Source organism: Branchiostoma floridae, chromosome 3 (genome assembly GCF_000003815.2).
Source record: "Branchiostoma floridae strain S238N-H82 chromosome 3, Bfl_VNyyK, whole genome shotgun sequence".
NCBI lineage: Eukaryota > Metazoa > Chordata > Leptocardii > Amphioxiformes > Branchiostomatidae > Branchiostoma > Branchiostoma floridae.
In genome coordinates, this window is record NC_049981.1 from 1,696,425 (window position 1) to 1,714,358 (window position 17,934).

Consider the following 17,934-nt stretch of genomic DNA (forward strand, 5'->3'; position numbering starts at 1 on the left):
AAGAGTAATACTATAAGAGAGTTGATACATGTAGATGATGATGATGATGATGATAACAGGGAAGAAGTGAGATGTACATTAGAGGGAAATACAACAGATAAGATCGATGGATGAGTGGAGGGAGTGTGAGAATGACTAACAGAGGGATGGAATGAATTTCTTCTAGATGAAAGAGTAACAGAGAAAGGGAATGAATGAATGTCTGGCAGATGAATGCATGACTGTACAGCTGCATGCTGCTGCAGGGGAGACTGGAGCTAAGGAGATAAAAAGTGAAAGTGGAATTCATTAAAACTTTCACCTTACGTCATTCCTCAAGCACAACACCTTAAACCCAGGTGTGGTTCTCTACTGTGATTGGCTGATGAAATGTTGTTGCCTTTCATAAAGTTTGAACTCTTTTTATCTTTCTTCATGATGCATTTTGCAGGTCAAATCCATGTACTTTTCTCTAAAAAATCATCTGTTTCTTTTTATTCCTTTTCATCTTTGGCAAAGATGTCAAAGGGGCAATGAGAAGAAAATTCACATCAAGATAAAAAAATTACCCCTTGTCCATATTTGGGAATGAGCCAATCACAGCACAAAATCACCCCCCATAAAAACAACACCTTGTCCTTATAATTAAATGAGACCATGCTGCAGGCTGTAAGAGACAGATGCTTAGAGGGAATGAAGACAGACAACGTTGGTGAGAGACCTGCACAACACTGGCGGGAGACCTAGTCAGAATCGTCCTGGTGGTGTGGCCGGTTCTTGTACTTCGCCGTTCTGATGGCGAACAGCATCTTACGAGCCTCCTCAAGCTCCTTCTCCTTTCTTAAGATTTCCTCCTGTAAGAGGGTCATACGGGGTCACACATGGCAAGGTGCTACAGGTGTGCACACCTGGCAGGTGAGGTCACTTTCACTTTTTTTACAGCTGTACGTGCACCCAGCAGGTGAAAGCACTTTCACTTTTTTGACAGGTGCACACACCTAGCAGGTGAGGTCACTTTCACTTTTTTACAGCTGTATGTGCACCCAGCAGGTGAAAGCACTTTCACTTTTTTTACAGGTGCACACACCTGGCAGGTGAGGTCACTTTCACTTTTTTTACAGCTGTACCTGCACCCAGCAGGTGAAAGTACTTTCACTTTTTTGACAGGTGCACACACCTGGCAGGTGAGGTCACTTTCACTTTTTTACAGCTGTATGTGCACCCAGCAGGTGAAAGCACTTTCACTTTTTTTACAGGTGCACACACCTGGCAGGTTAGGTCACTATCCCTTTCACATTTTACAGGTGTGTGTGCACCTGGCAGGAGAAATCACTATTACTCTCACTTTTTTTAAAACCTGGCAGGCGAGCTCATTACCACTTTCCCTTTCTTTACAGGTGCACACACCACGCAGGTGAGGTACATGTGTTTTTACAGGTGGGCACCTGGCAGGCACTTTAAGTGACATGTTGTCACCACACTTTAGATATAACAGACACAACGTTTATTTCTTAAAACCAACGTCTTTCTTTTAATTGCTGGGATGAGAAAGAGATTCAACGATTAGGAAATGTCACACGATCACACGTATCCCAGAACCCACCTGTGCCTGGATCTCCATGGCGATGGTGGGGACCCGCCTCTTGCTCAGCTCGATGTTGCGCTCCTCCTCCTCGATGGCAGCAGCCTGCTGGGCAGCCTTCACCAGCTCTTCTGACGCGTGCTTAACACGGTTTCCTGCTTGCTGTATTTGAAAATAAAGATTTCAAAGATTTACATTTGTTTGAAGATGTAAGGTAAAGTGTTGGGGATTTGGATGTTTCTTTTAACATAAGCCACTTTGATGTACTAGATAAAATAAGAAACCTACATAGACTTGAAGAGACTGATGACTCAGTTTGAAGTCTCAGGTTTTGCACTTAGTTCTTTTCTTTGTTCAGATCCATAAAGTGCCTATCTAGTGGCACATATAAGGCAGCAAGTTTCCTTAATGTTTCTGTAGTTTTTGAGTACATATTTACTGGGAAAGGTTGTCCTTCTCATCAAGTCAAAATGGACTATGTAAAATTTGAATGAAATGTTTTCTTACTAAGTGCCTTGTATAAAACACAATGTATCAAATGTAAAACCTTAGACCAGTTACTGTACTTAAACAGTGCCAGACTTACACATAGACATATTAAGACTATTGGTAATTAGGGAACAATTGACATATTATGACAGAAAACAATTATTATCAATTTAAATGTTAAAGTTAAGTTTAGTATGTGAAAGGTTAAATCCATGAGGTCATGGGCAGAATCAGGTCGTGACCTTTGACCCACCTGAACGTATTCCTTATAAGGACAGGCAGTAAAGAGGGGAGGGGGGCAGACAGGAGTAAGGTCAGAGGTGAGAAAGTCAGGATGAGATTTTAGTGGACAAAGTTTGGCTTAAAACAATGAATTTCTTCACAGAAAAATAGCAACAATTTCATGTATCAGAACAAGGTTTCAAAGTCATTATTTTTGGACAAGAGTTTCTACAAATGTTACCAAACAAAAATGTATTTTGCAAACCACCCAACACAACTTAAAACAAGAAAAGTCTGGGCTCTGTAAAATTATAATTTCATCAGGTTGGTAGATCAATTGAACAAACTCTTCTTCGTTACACAACCTTCGTCGAAATTTTTACAGAAGAATTAAAGAAGGTTGTGTGACGAAGAAGACTTCGTTACAAAAAAAGAGAATTTTTTCCATCATTTACATGTTAATGCAAGTTTTGATACTCCACAGAAAGTGACACATGGAATAAGAAGACTTTAAAGTTCTGATTTAAGAACAGACGATGAAAAGACAATGTGACACATTTCAGTATTGAGAGATGAGTACACACAAAGATGATGATGATGATAGTTGTGAGTAGAGAAAGGCAGGAGGAACATGCAGGATGTGTTGTTATGGTAACAGTTGCTATGGTTACGTGTTGTTATGGTTACTGATGTTAGCAGAATTGTGAGAGAAATGTCACACATACACATGTATGTAGATGTAGATTTGCAATGGTGAAGTCTTGAATTCATAACTTGGTAGTTCACCATTATCCACAGGGTAACCTAAATCCATTGCTTTTAAAACAGGGTTCTCGGGGATATCAAGTCTACGGATGGTGGTTTTAAACTTCAATACTTTGAAAATATTTTGAAAACATTGCAATTCCTTGTCCATTGACTAGATATGCCTAAAAACACTTTATTTTAATACAGTGAAACCTGTCCAAGCAACCACCTGGCGCAGGCAACCACCTGCCATCAGAGGACACATTGAAACAGTCCCGTCCATTTTTACATAGTTAAGACCCCTCCCAAGCGACCACCTGTCTTCCCCAACCAGCAACCACTTTTTTTACAGTCCTAAAGGGGCATTCAACATGTAAAATGTACTAGTACTGTAAATAGGTTACCTCATGGATAAAGGTGATCTAGCATTACATTGTAACTTCTTTCAATACTGACACCTGATGACTAAGTACGTCACCTGTACACATCTCTGGTGACTGAAACACCTGCACAGGTATGAAACATGACTAAAACACCTGTAGAGATGGTAAGAAAACACCTGTAGTCTCACCTGTAGTCTCCTCATGGCCTCGCTGTCAGGGTCAGCCTTGACCTTACAGGCCACGAGCAGCTGTGCGGTGGAGGCTGCCACCTGTTTGGCGGAGGAGATGAGCTTCTCCTCGCTCGCCAGCCCCTGCACCATCTCATTGGCTGCCTCGCACAGGCTCCCGGTCGCCGCGGCAACCATACGCGCCTGGAGGATCGCAGAAATATCAGAATAAGAAAAATTGTCATCTACTGCAAATTATGCATCATTCTACTAACTTTTACAACTACAATAACAGTATCATCTTCAAATAGAGATACATATAGTTTTGTAACTTGTATTTCTAATTGAACAAATACTAATTTCAAGCATTAAGGGAATAACACTGAAACAAAAAAAAAGAGTTTTCGGTTTGATTTTCAAAATTACAACTGAATAAGAAAATGCAATCAGAAATATCTGACAGCTTATTCATCAATGTGTATCCTTTGAATATGTCGATCAGAAGATTAGATATCAATTCACAGCTAGGAAGTAAAAACCCTCTCCAACAAGATTTCTCCAAGTTTGTCACTGACGAAAAACAACGGATGCTGTTTGAAACGTCTGACCGTTTCTAAAATCATATCCAGTTGAGTACCTGATTCTTGCCGTGTATCCGGTGAAGTAATAGACAAATTTTGTTTTGTCATATTTCATGTAATAAAGTATCATCATAAGGAAACATTCTTCCAACTCACCGCGGAGATGAGTCCCTGTGACCACTGCCCGTCATCGTACGCCATAGCGCGGGAGGCTCCCACCTTCCCCTGCGCCACCAGCTCCCGCTGGGCCGTGGACGCAGCCTTCACCAGCGCGCTGGTTGCTGCGGCGATGGACTTGGCGGCCTCCAGGATCTGTTCCTCGAAGTTCAAGGTCTCGTCAACCTCCTGGATGATTGACAGGGAAATCAGACAAGACAATCAACACAAGATACTTCCATATATGGTAACACAAAGATATTTTCATATCTACACCATGCCTGCAGGTCAATGCTATTTGATATCATAAAAAAAATATTGCATCAGAATCCATGAGATTTGTACAATGTTAACACTAACATTTCCTATATAATCTTATAAATGTATGCTAGAATAAAGATAATTATCTTAAAAAGATAACTGTGATAACGAACAGTATTTTGAATGGATAAAAAAAATATCACACTGAAGTCTTCTGAAAACTGATTGTCAATGTTGCATAGAAAAGATTTTCCTACTAGTACTATCATATCAAGAACTTGCACTTTTGGACTAAAATCTTACAGCTGGCAATAGAAAAAGTTCCTTGTTTACTTTATGTTTCATGCAGAAATCTTGCAGAGATTGATAATAAAGACACTTTGCAATTAACTATTTTAGGTACATATCTAATGAATGTAAGTAAAGTTTTTTTTTTCCTTCTTCAGTAGAATCTGAAAGTTTACTTGAACAATATGATCTAAGGCACAAAGTCATGTATATTACTAACATGTACCATATACAACTCAGCTACATTGTGCACAGACAAAGTGCATATGGGGTCTTGGTGCAACAGGCAGGGTTGGCTGTGTGTATGGGGCCTTGGATCATATGTTTGATATATTGGTTGGATAGAAGTTAACAACCAAATATCAAACATATCACCCAGAACACCACAGTGCTTCCACGTCACTAGGCAACTGGTCGCTAGGCAACGACGCTCCACAAGGCAAGTACAGGGCACAAAGTGTTGTTACTATGGTTACCAGACATGCCAGTATTTCTAGGTGTGCTATTTTCATACTTCACCAACAAGAACACAACCCTAAGCATTTACAGTTTTATGTGGACTATCCCATTTCAGAGATAGGGTGCATTATAAGAATCCTAAAATAAAGCTTGGACTGTGCACATTGCACAATATATAATACTAACTCTTTCTATCATTACTCTAAACAAAACAAATCTTCAACCTTCTTTCTGTGCTTTACAAACACATGTAATACACACCACATATATATATTATACTAGCATTATATCTTACCCTTCCAAACCTCTGTGCAGGCATTAGGGAAGACAGGGCAGAAACATTAGCATAGCATAGAGAACATCCAACTTTTAACACTTACATGTATTTTACACCCAGTAAACATTGTTTATTATAACTATACACCACATGTATTTGCCATGCTAGCAATGCTGAAAAACTACATTGCAAAGCGACTTTCTCCTCAGTTTTATAAATAGATGATACCATGATTGTAAAAGTAACTTGACAATTGGTGGGGATTTGCTAGGATGCTTAATTCATTTGTAAGACATTTAAACTCTTGAGACAGTACAACTCTGTATGGTGGGCCCCCTTGGAAACCAACTCTCTTAAGTTGAAGGGGCCACGTATACTCATCCGTCTTAAGATTAAATAAATAGATAAATAAATAAAACAACTGTGACGTCTAACTATGGCAAGATCTACCAATTGAAAGATATTCACACTTCCTTAAAGTACAATCTAAGCTTACTGATTTTAATCTAAGCCCCTACCTTGGCCTTGGGTCGAGGTTTCAGCTCCGATAGTTTCTTGGCGGCCGCCTCGATGGCGGAGGCCGCTCCCAGCAGCTCGTTCTCAGCCACAACCGTGGGGTCCTCCGGATCAACCCATTCAGATCCTGCGTAGGGGGTTGCATTTTTTTTAAAACTTACATGTCATCATGATGATACTTCCAACTTTATGACAAAATCTTTAAAAACAGGTTATACAAAAATGAGACTGACTTTGACTTTATCTGGATCCAAAATAAGCTTGACATTTCCGGCACAGCTAGCTTTTCTTCATATTTGTAAAAAGTACAAAGAAAATTAAATTTTGAACAATTCAAGATTGTCCTTTATGCCATATAATTGCCCCAATGGAGACTGATAATTTTGCTTTAAATTTGATGATTGGAATCAAAACTTCTATCGAAAAACAACGCATCAAAATTTTGTTTGGTTGTGAAATGCATTTTCTACTTTGTATGAACTTTACTGCACCTAAACAAACAAATAAACAAACAAACAAACAGACCTTTGATGGCCTCCGCTGTCTGTACCAGTTCTGCCACAGCCGTCGCCACCCTTTTGGAGAAATGTGCCAGCTTCTGTTTCCCTTCATGTGTGGGCTTCTGGAGGATCTGTGGATCAAACAGTCAATCAATCAATCAATGTATTGACCAATCAATGAATCTATCTGTTATTAGATTTTGAAAACAAACTGAAAAGATAATACTGATGAACTGGAGGTATGTGACATGAAAACCAAGTCTGTATATCGAAAGTCTGTACCTCAATACACACATTTTAATGGAAAGTCTGCATCTTTATACAAACATTTTAAGGGAAAGTCTGTACCTCAATACACACATTTTAAGGGAAAGTCTGTATCTCAATACACACATTTGAAGGGAAAGTCTGTATCTCAATACACACATTTGAAGGGAAAGTCTGTATCTCAATACACACATTTGAAGGGAAAGTCTGTATCTCAATACACACATTTGAAGGGAAAGTCTGTATCTCAATACACACATTTGAAGGGAAAGTCTGTACCTCAATACACACATTTTAAGGGAAAGTCTGTATCTCAATACACACATTTGAAGGGAAAGTCTGTACCTCAATACACACATTTTAAGGGAAAGTCTGTATCTCAATACACACATTTGAAGGGAAAGTCTGTACCTCAATACACACATTTTAAGGGAAAGTCTGTATCTCAATACACACATTTGAAGGGAAAGTCTGTCTCAAGCAGGTTTTCAGCCCTCTGTTCCCATCTTTTATCATCGTCTTTACATCCAGCTAAATCTTTGTGTCATAATGTGAGACACCCAAGGCAATAATGAATAAGTGATTGAGGAATAGCAGACGTACCGAGAGGACATGCATCAGCAGCTCCACGTACATGGACACCGTGTTCCTGCCCACTTCCATCGCTCTCTCCGTCGTCTCTCGCGACTCCGCGCCAAACGCTGAGGCCTGTGGCAAGAGGAAACTTGTTCTGTTTACCCGCTATTTAAGTAGACAAGCAAAAGACTAGCTTCATCGAAGGACTACCAACTTTTGACACTATCTCAGAGATATTATTGTGCAAACTACTACAAGACTATCACAAAACTGCAACACTTTTTATCACATAATAAGATCAATTTTCTCCCACGAGATTAGCATCCACACATTCAAACTTTAACAATTGTCTGGCTGGACTCATCCATTTGACAAGGGGTGAACCAGAGGAGCTAAAATGACACAATCAGGTGGACTTATCCATTTGACAAAAGGGGAGGGCAGGGTACCTTGCATGTAACAATGAGGTCTCCAACAGACTTCCTGGACATGTTGGCCACTGCGATGATGTCGTCCTGGCGACAGCTGGTTCCCGCGGCAACGGCCTTGGCAGTGAGGAGGGTGACGGGCTTGGTGCTCCTGATCAGGTCCTCAGGAGGGAGCCTCTTCTCAGGGGGGTCCATAGAGCTCAGGATCTGGAGGGGGGTGGTGACAGTAAAAAGAGTTAAATAAAGAATTTAAACATGAACTTTTTCTAGATATGAAGTTTGATTGACGCAATGTCAACATCCTGGGTTTCTGGGACCTTGCTCTATTTAATGGGGACCAGAAAGTGTAAGATTTCTAGGAAAATGTATCAGGTAATTATTACAAAAACGTATACAGAAATCTTTGCATCTCCAATGCCAAATACAATATTCCATATTCTTTTCTTCAAAAACCAGATTGTACATTTCGATGAAGGTTAGACATCCAGGTAACAAGATACCCCACACTATGTGTCACTGACGAAAGACGTCGGATGGCTGTCTGAAACGTCTGACCATTTCCAAAATCATACCCAGTTGCTTGAGTAACTGCTTTTGGCAGATTGTATATTACAATTTTGCAAGAAGATAGCATTTAAGACTGAATAACTGGATTCTAAATATGCGATCTTATCTTACTGTAGAGCAAGGCAACAAGAAAGGAAGGAATAAATGAGGCATGGATAGAAGAAAAACGGATTGTTGCCTCACCCTCATCTCCTGCTTGATGGCCTCGATGGTGGCCTCCAGAGCTCGTGTTCCCCGCGCCGCCTCGTCCTCTACCGTCTTCACGGTCTTCAGCAGGGAAGTCACGTTGGTCACCATCACCTAAAGGGCAAAGGTCAAAGGTCAAATCAAGGGCAAGTTATCACCTCATTAATACACCAAAGATCACTCATGTCAACATTCACATTATGAGTTCTTCATTCAGTTGGGGCATATCAAGGATCATTGCAGTGCATCATATCACTGGTTAACCAGTACAACAGTCAAAAAAGCTGGAGTAACCAATTGCAGACTACTAGTGCAAAATTACTATGCCATACAGCTGTAAAATATTGTTAATTATCATTCAATAGCCTTTTTTTCACATCACTTTTAAATCATCAATTTCAAAATCTGCTGCAAAAGTCTATTAAAGCATACATGTACGCATGGCAAACATCCTTCTTCAAGCAACTCAAAATCAAAGAACTGGCAACTTTTTTTTCACATTAACCATACAAGGCAATACAATCCAGAAATCACAACAGCATTTCACTTCAGTCCCTTCTAAGCTAACACTGACCTGATTAAAGCAAATCAAAGTTAGTAAAGGTCGATGACCCCAGCATACACCAATCACAAGTCACAGTGAATGAACGTAGTACAATGTCATGTACCTTATGAAAGATGACAGGTGGCTGTGCTGCTTTGTTCATTTAAATCTCCAAATCATATAATACTTTTCCCATATGTCTAGTTTGTTTTTCCTTGGTGACGTCATGCAATGTATAATGTGTACAATGTACGTGTGTCTACATGTATGTGGCAGAGGCTTTAAGTTATTTGGTAACGGTGACTAAAAAATAGTTCTTAGGTTTCTAAGGAATAAAATGGCATAACATGGAAGGAGGCATGCTTTTCGAAATGATAGAAATGTTGCCATATTTTCAATAGAAAATGTCCTCAAAATTTGAAGAAAAAAAAGACTTTCCCCATGCTTTTAGTTTTACTGAAAATACAATTTCTACATGCAAGAAGGCATATATAAAAGTAATAATAGAATACTCTCACTCAAATAAGGGCACAAAACAACAACTTTCTTCAGTTATATTTTTCTTCAAAAGTTACAAATAGTCTACAATTTCATTGTATAAACATCAAATATCTTCCTACATATTAAGCACTTCATAATGTAGAATACATGCACGGATGAATATGATAGCAAAGGTATTGAACAAAACATCTGACGCAACATAGTGGAAGACTGGCAGTCTAGCGGATGAAATTTTCACAATGATTACAATAGGTAACATACAATATGTAGTCTTGTCTATGAAGACAAAATGTTTTTGTGACCGTTATAAAGGTCATGTAGTCATACAACACTTAAAAGAGAAGATATTAGTTTCAAAGAGTAAGATACTACAAAGTCTTTCTTGAGTTGTAACAGTTAGTTAAATAAGAATCACTCCAGAAGTGATACTCTATGCCTCAACGACTTCTTTTCAAGGTTCAAATTTTAAAGCTTCTAGCTTTTTTCCTACATAGCATTGCAGACATTTGCTAATTGCTCCTGGATTCAGAAAACTGCGGCAAATTTGAAAGCTGTCTTCTTTAAAAGCGGATTCCTTCAGACATACTGCTGCTATATTACAAGCATCACCTTCTCTAAGGACCAGTATTAGTATTGTTTCTTTCTTGCAAAACCGTTAAAGCTATCATTTCAAGTATCAGTCCTGCTGCCACGTAACTGCTGAATACCTACTGCTTTAGGTATCATATTCAAAACTGCAGTGGAATTAAGATCAGTCTTCACCAGCAGTCTTGTTGGGGACTGAGCTGCAGTAGAATTTCCCAGCATACATGTGCGTTTCCCCATATGAACAGCTGTAGCTATAAGAACAAGTCTTCTTCAATCTCTTGCAGAAATGCTAAATAAACAGTACTGCTGCTTCTACAAACCATTCTTCTTTCTGCAGATGACCAGAAACTGCTTTGAGCATCTCTCCTACTGGCACAACATTGCTGTCATATACAGTTTATTCAAATGTATCATATTTGCTGCAGTAGCTTTTTGCAGCATGATTTTCAGCTGCAGTTATGGCTCATTCTTCTTTCTGCGGATGACCAGAATCTGCTTTGAGCATCTTCTCCTACAACCATGACATTGCTGGCATATATATTCGAATGCATCACGTTTGCTGCAGTAGATTGCTGCAGCTTGAATAATTCCACTGCAGTTACGGCTCATTTTTCTTTCTGCGGATGAGCACAAGCTGCTTGGGCCTGTCTCCCCTCCCTAGGCCTGTGGGAGGCCTCCCGGTGAAGAGCTGCTGGAGCTGGAGGAGTGGCTCCTCCTCCCTTCTCCTCGGAACTGGAGAAGACGGAGCAGGAGAAGATGGTACCGGGGACGAAGGAACAGATCCTCCGATCTTCTTCTTCTTCTCCTCCAGCTCCTTGGATAAGAAACTCTCCATGGACTCTGATCGGAACATCTTCACCAACTCCGGAGTTGATGAGCCCTTCTCCGACATCTTCTCCTGACGTTTGCGGAGAATCTTCTCCAGGTGGGAGCGGAAGTCGGACTCCACCCGGACCTTCCGCTTGCGCATCTTCCGCCCCTCCTTGGAATATTTCTCAAGGAACTCCAAGTCTTCGCTGGCGGATTCTTGAAGAAGCTCGGCTAAGTCGCTAGCGCTGGCAGTGCGACTTGAGCTGGCGATAGAGCTTGTGTCTGTGGCCATGAGATCACTTGTTGAGCGCTGCTTGTGCATGATTCTGGGACTGTCTGCTCCACCGTACAACTCACAACTCGCCAATCTGATCATCCTCGCCAACTCGTCTTCCTTTGATTCTTCTCCTTCCCTCCTTCTTCCTTCGCCTCTTCTATCCTCTCCTCTCTGTCCATCAAATGCAGGGAACTCTCTGGAAGCTCCAGCTGTTTCCCTGGCTGCACCATATGTGTCACTATCATAGTATCTGTGACAATCCTCCATCGCTCCTTCCTCTGAGAAATCAAAGAACGGAGGCGGGGGAAGTTCCTCCTCCCCTCCCCATGGAATATCTGTGCCTTCAGTGAGCGGCACCTGTGATTGGTCATTTCTTTGTTGATTGTACTGCTCTTGGTGATCTTTGTTGGTAGCATCTTCAGCCCCCCATCCTCCTCCATCTTGCCCCAACAGACTCATGTCTGGGGGTGATGGAAAGCCATCATACTGCTCCCTTGCTGCCCTGTCTGGTACTGCAGCCGTGTGTTTCTGTGATGAAGCAGAAGGCCCTGCAGCCTCGCTGGACGTGTCTTGTGACGCTTCCGTCTCCGAAGCCTCGGTGTCCCACTCTGCCTCCAGGAGGTAGTAGTCTTGCATCAGGTCTGCTATGATTGACTCCATGTTCCAGCTCCCAACCTTCTCCAGCTCCTCCTCACTTGCCTCCTCAGGAGCAGGTTCTTTGGTCATCGATGTTTCTTGAGGAGAGAGTTTGCGTGCGATCTCCAACTGCTCGATCCCTGGCCCTGTTGCTAGCTGCTTGCTCCATTCAGAATCACTACCAGTGTCCACATCCATCACTCTTCCCTCCAGCTGCTCCACGCCCGATCTTTCTGCAGTCTTTCCAGTATCCTCCTCTTCCTGTTCCTCCTCCTCATCATCATCATCACCAAAGAGAGCCTGTGTGTTGCTCCGTGTGACTCTCTGCAACCTCCTCTTGGCTCCTCGGTTCTCGGAAACCTTCACAGCGAGGGAGTACAGAGCAGCCTGCTGATGGAACTGCTCTTTCTCCTGAGCAAGGTTCTCCTTGTGGTGAAGAAGCTCCTCCATCCTCTTCATGTTGTCTTGGATCAGCTCCTCGAAGATGTCTTGGTCGTTGTCTTGGTCAGTCTCCATCTCGCTGGAGACTTCTTCCCCGAGGTTGTCTTCGCTGGCGCTGAGTTCGCTTTCGGCACTCAACATGGCAGCATCCTGCTCAGGTTCACCTGTGGGCTCCCTGCTGTCCTCATCAGCATCTTCCTCATCTTTCCTCTCATCTGGACCATCATCATCATCCTTCTCTTGATCCGCTCCTCCTGCATCCTCCTCTGCTGGTCCCCCAGCCTCTCCTCCGGAGTCATGGTCATCAGAATCCTTCGCATCGCTGGCCGAACTCTCATCCTCATCAGAGCTATTGGTTTCTGATGACAACTGTTCGCTCATCGTCTGCTCAATCTCTCTCGTCTGGATTATCTCCACCACGGGACTGAACCTGACCTTCGGAGGAGACTTAGACAGCATCTCTACGGTTGAGACTTTGTCATGTTCCCCCTTGTCGCCGAAATTCGTCGCCTCATACAGTTTCCCTTCCTCCAGACCCTTCTCGAGTCCCGGCATCATTGCCATCTCCGACCTCTTCCACAGTTTTGCCACCTCAAAGTCTGTCTCAGACTCAAAGGAGCTGTGGCTAGCCTCTTGGGACAGGTTAGGTTCTTGAGAGAGATTCTGTTCCTCCTCAGCAGGGGATGCCTCTTGCTCCTCCTCTCGCACCATCTCTTCATCGGACATCTCCATCACAACAGTCATGTCTTCAAACTGGACCTTAGGAGGAGATCGGGAGAACTCTGTCTCAAATGTGGCTTTTCTCTGTACATCTATCTCGAAAGAAGGTGACTGCTTTTTCTGAGGTTTTGGCAGTAATGTTGTCATCTCTGAGGGAGCTTTGTATTCCTCTTTCCTGGTCTGTGTCCCTACTTTATCCATGATTCCTAGCTTCACAACCTCTGCATAGGTTTTCTTCAAACCTGTGAATGATGGCAAAGCTGCAACTTCTGCCGCAGTCACCCTTCCTTTCTTCTCAACAGCAGTTTCATCTGGTTTTGTTTTAGTTATTCTAGGCTCCTGGACTGGTTTATCTTCAACCACATCCTTCGTAGGTTCAGAATCTGGCTGAACCACCTCCTTTTCAACAACAGGAGCCTCAGAAGATGTTGTCAACTTCTTGACATCTTCTTGAGGAGGTGGAGATGGTGTTTTCTTCTTTGGCATCATCTCTGGTTCTTCCTTTAAGATTTCTGCAGGTTTCTCAGGTAAGAACACATCATCTTCCTCTTCCAGCAGAGAAGGAATCTCCACCAACTCTACAGGCTGTTGCCTGGATACATCCTCCACTAGTACATCATCTCCTCTTGTCTCCTCATCTTTGGATACCTCCAAGTCCCTCTCAGCTGCTTCAGTTGTAGAGTGCTCCATCATAAGTCTCCTTTCATCTTCCTGACGGAATCTTTCATCCCATTTCCTCTCCCTAACAAGAGGAATACCCCTAAACACTTTTGCTTCCTCTCTATGTCTTTCTTCTTCCGCGATTCTTTCTTCCTCGGCTTTCTTAAAAGCTATCGCCCTTTCTTCCTCGGCTTTCTTAAAAGCTATTGCTCTTTCTTCCTCCTCTGCAAGCTCCTTGATAATTCTCTCTTCTTCTTCTTGTCTGAATTTTTCATCCCACTTTCTCTCCCTGACGATAGGAAGACCTCTGTACAAGCCTTCCTCCTTCCCTGCCTCGGTTGACATACTATCTGTCTCAAGTTTCCTTTCTTCCTCTATTTCTTCTTCTTTCACTTCAACAATCTTTTCCACTTGCTTCTTCTTCTGTACTAGAACTTTCCTGGCAAACGCCGGCTTCAGTCCTGTTGCGGCAAACCATCTCCCGCTTTCCTCGTCAAACTGTACGTTCTCCAGAGCGTGCTCAAACTCCATGCTGTGTGGGTCCTCCTGTTCGTCTGACAGCTCATAGATGGTTTCCAGTCCACCTGGGGTTATGTCATAACACATCTCAATATCTGTGTCTGACTCGGACTCCTCCAGCTCACTTTCCTGTATCTTGTCGGCCGCTATCTTTGCTAGAGACTCGGGGGACACGCCTTTCTGTCCTCCCTCTGCTACTTCTGCCATTTCTTCAGGGACAGGACTGTCGAAGCCAATATAGCTGCTTCTCTCTGCTGTTTCAGTGTCATCTTTTCCTTCCTCTATTGTGACTGTCTCTGATGCTGTAGCAGTTTCTTCTGTCTCGATCTGTTTCTGTTGTGTTGAGGTAGTGATGCTGATGCTGGAAGTTTCCTCCTCCTTCCTTTCTTTAATTTCGATCACATCAGGAGGAGGAACCAGATCTGTTGACATCTCAACTGTTTCCGGAGCTTCGACTTCTTCAGTGACCTGAGCGACTTCTGTGACTAGATCGGGCGGTTTGAGAGCTTCTGATGGTGGTTCGGATAAAGGTGGAGGAATGACAGGCAGTTCAGAGACGGTTGCTAGGTGATCAGGAGAATGAATGACAGGTGGTTCAGGCAAAGGTGGAGTATGAATGGCAGGTGGTTCTAAGGCGGTTGCTAGGTGATCATATGGATGAATGACAGGTGGTTCAGGCAAAGGTTGCTCAGAAACACTTGCTAAGTGATCAGCTGGATGAATGGCAGGTGGTTCGGGCAGAGGTGGTGGAGGCTGCATGGACACTGTTGCTAGGTAACCCCTTGGCAACTGAGATGGTTCAGAGACGGTTGGTACATCATCAGGCAGTGGATGGACTACAGGTGATGCAGTGGAGCAAGGTGGGATGGAGGAAGACTCTTCCTGGACCACCTCACATACAGGTGCCTTCTCCTCCATACTTACTTTGTGCGCCTCTCTGCTTCTCACCATAGACTGGCTCCCGTACACCTCTGGTTCCACATCAGGAGCTGTAACTTCCACTCTGTCTTCCAGAAGTTCCACCAAACCGCCTTCTCCTCCTCTTCCTGACCCCATCTCAGACGGCTGTTCTCCCACGATCACACTATCAGCAATCTCTCTCCTCTTCTTCAGTTTATTCTCCAGCTCCCTATCTGTCGACTCCCTCACAACAACTTTCGTGAACTGCACTTTCTTCTCCATCCTACCGTCTGCATCGCTGCCCTTCCAACTGGGGGACAAGGGTCGGAGGTCAAGGGTCCTGGTGTGGGGTTCAGGGGTCAGAGGTCGCTCTGTGGAGGAGTGGACTACATTGAGGTAGGGAGACCTGGGCCGATCTCCGGGTGACAGCCTTCCCGGAATTGGGGACTTCTTTCCTGGTACTGGGGACTGAGTTCCTAATAAGGGCGACCTCTTTCCTGGAACTGGGGACTGACTTCTTAACAAGGGTGACTTCCTTCCTGGAATTGGGGACTTTCTTCCAGGAAACAGGGCTGGCTGTGATTCTGGAGTGGGAGACTTCGGCCTCAGCGCCTTGGTCGGCCCATTGTCCACATCAGGAGACTTGTCTGCAGTGGGCGAGATGACACGCTCTACCACGTACGTGATTGGTGACTGGACTTCTGTAGTACGAGTGACAGACTTTGCGTGTCTGTTTATAAGCGGTGACTCTGGACGGGGACTTGGCGAAAGACGTCGCATCAGGGGACTGTCTCTCCCCTCCTCGATGTACAGCCTCTGCATTTCCGGCGTCTCAAACCGCTTCACGATGTCAAACACGTTCTCTGACGGCTCCTCGGCCAGTTCGTGAACCGGCGTTTCCGTCCTCTCGGTGTCCGACATGTCGCTATACCCAGGAGACGGCTGCCTAAGCATTTTCCTGGGAGGGGGTAGCGACACGTGGTTTCTCTCCGCTTTCTTCTCGTCTTGCGCGATCTCTTTCCTCTCTACAGTCCGACCTACCATGTACCCCTGTGTCTGGGTTTTGGTGGTGACTACTTGGCTGGTTGACGTCTTGGTGACATAAGTACGACTTGTGGAGGATTTCTTGGTCTGCTCTGTAGTAAGACTGTTGATATAGTTTTCCCAGCGTGGCTGGTTTGGTTTGGTGACCTGGTACTGATTCTGGATGTCTAGTAGAAGTTGCTGTTAGAGGAGAAAAGGGGAAGGAAAAATGTTACTTTTCTTGTTCTACAAGACTAAGTCTTGAGGCCACACCAATAAAATTTATTGGTTTTTGGATTAAAAACATTATTTTGAACTGGAAGAAAACAGCATCTCAGAGAAATGTAACAGTTTAAGGGTGTGAATATAGTTAATATACTCAGATTAAAGTTTTCATCCAGAAACCAATGAGATAAGTTGCTGTGGCCTGAACATTTGGGAAATATGAACCAAAAGAAGCAAAACGACAAGGTAAGCTAGGAAATTGAATAAACTTTTACTCCACTATAGAATGACTTCTAAATCCACCCCCAAAAATACATCAGCATGCAGATCATTATGTTACATATGCAGAGAAATCAAAGATATACACGTAAGCAGAATCATATTTATTCATAATTGCATAGACCACATCAAACAGAAGCTTGTATATATCCTACAAATCCTAGCTTAGCTGGAGAAAACAGCAGTAATCTAAGAAAGCATCAGTTTTTTCCATGAAAAAAAAATAGAAGGAAAATTTTGAAGAAGGACAAGTATTCATATTTGAAGGAATAGGTCTTAAAAATCAGTTTAAAACGGAAAGAAAAGACAACAGGAAGGGAGAATCGAAACAGGTGAAGAATGAAGGAGGTGTGAAGTAAGGAAGGAGGGAGTGAGAGAAGCAACAGCTGACAGGGTGCTAGTATGACAGGCATACAGCGAGATTGAGAGAAGGTTGGAGCATTCAGTGGAGAAATACGAGCATTCCGGAGAGGAACAGAGAGGTTGGAAACACTGAAGCCATGCGGAGACAGTCGCTGCCATACTAGCCACATGCCAGCTGTCACATTCGGAATGGAGCGAAGAATGGGTGGTCCACGTTACCTTGTGCTGCACGCACGCACGAGCGCGTATCCTCTCTCTCCGAGACGGCGGGCAAAAAAAATCGGCTGGTAACGTCTCACAAGATGTGCATGGAGTTAAGAATGGCAGTCAATATTGAGATGCCATGCCTCAATAATTTACATACCGTTTCTAGTGGTAGTGACTACATTAGTTGTTTCCTTGTCGTCATGCCAACAAGAACATTGGTATCGCACGCTGTTGGCGGAAGTCACAGTTAGCGTCACACGTACGTACATGTATGGGGTGTTTGGGTGGGGGTGAGGGAAAAACACATGCCACTGCTTTGGGTACGTGGGAACATTTATAATGTGGTGAAAGTGTGGTGTATTGTATGTATACATGGCAATGCAAATGCATAACACCAGCATAGGACTGTGTCTTTTCAAGATCTTAAAACTACCGGACTCGTTGCAAAATGGTGCCTTACTAATCACTGTTTGTGTCTTCAAAATATCTCTCTCTAACGCAAAACTGAACAAGACAGCCTTTGATGAACATGTGCAGGATTTATCAAAATTTTGTCCCTTTTTTCCGGAAGACTCGAAACCACAGCAGCCACCGTCAACTCGACATTCTC

General features: G+C 43.2%; 2 protein-coding genes across 2 annotated transcripts in view; both read right to left on the reverse strand.

Moving 5' to 3' along the window:
• LOC118411994 (talin-1-like) overlaps positions 1-17,934 on the reverse strand; it is a 144,974-nt gene that overhangs the window by 3,834 nt on the left and 123,206 nt on the right. The window contains exons 52-59 of the mRNA XM_035814545.1: positions 8,629-8,745; positions 7,900-8,085; positions 7,478-7,582; positions 6,633-6,738; positions 6,110-6,234; positions 4,307-4,495; positions 3,591-3,773; positions 1,583-1,723 (exon numbers count right to left, since the gene is read on the reverse strand). Coding sequence (XP_035670438.1) covers positions 1,583-1,723; positions 3,591-3,773; positions 4,307-4,495; positions 6,110-6,234; positions 6,633-6,738; positions 7,478-7,582; positions 7,900-8,085; positions 8,629-8,745 — 1,152 coding nt within the window. The remainder of the gene's footprint in view (positions 1-1,582; positions 1,724-3,590; positions 3,774-4,306; positions 4,496-6,109; positions 6,235-6,632; positions 6,739-7,477; positions 7,583-7,899; positions 8,086-8,628; positions 8,746-17,934) is intronic.
• On the reverse strand, positions 10,497-13,121 carry LOC118411991 (FK506-binding protein 5-like; the record flags this gene model as incomplete). Its single annotated transcript, XM_035814541.1, is given in 1 exon segment — positions 10,497-13,121. A coding segment is annotated over 1 exon segment (2,259 nt), but the record flags the coding sequence as incomplete, so codon positions are not given.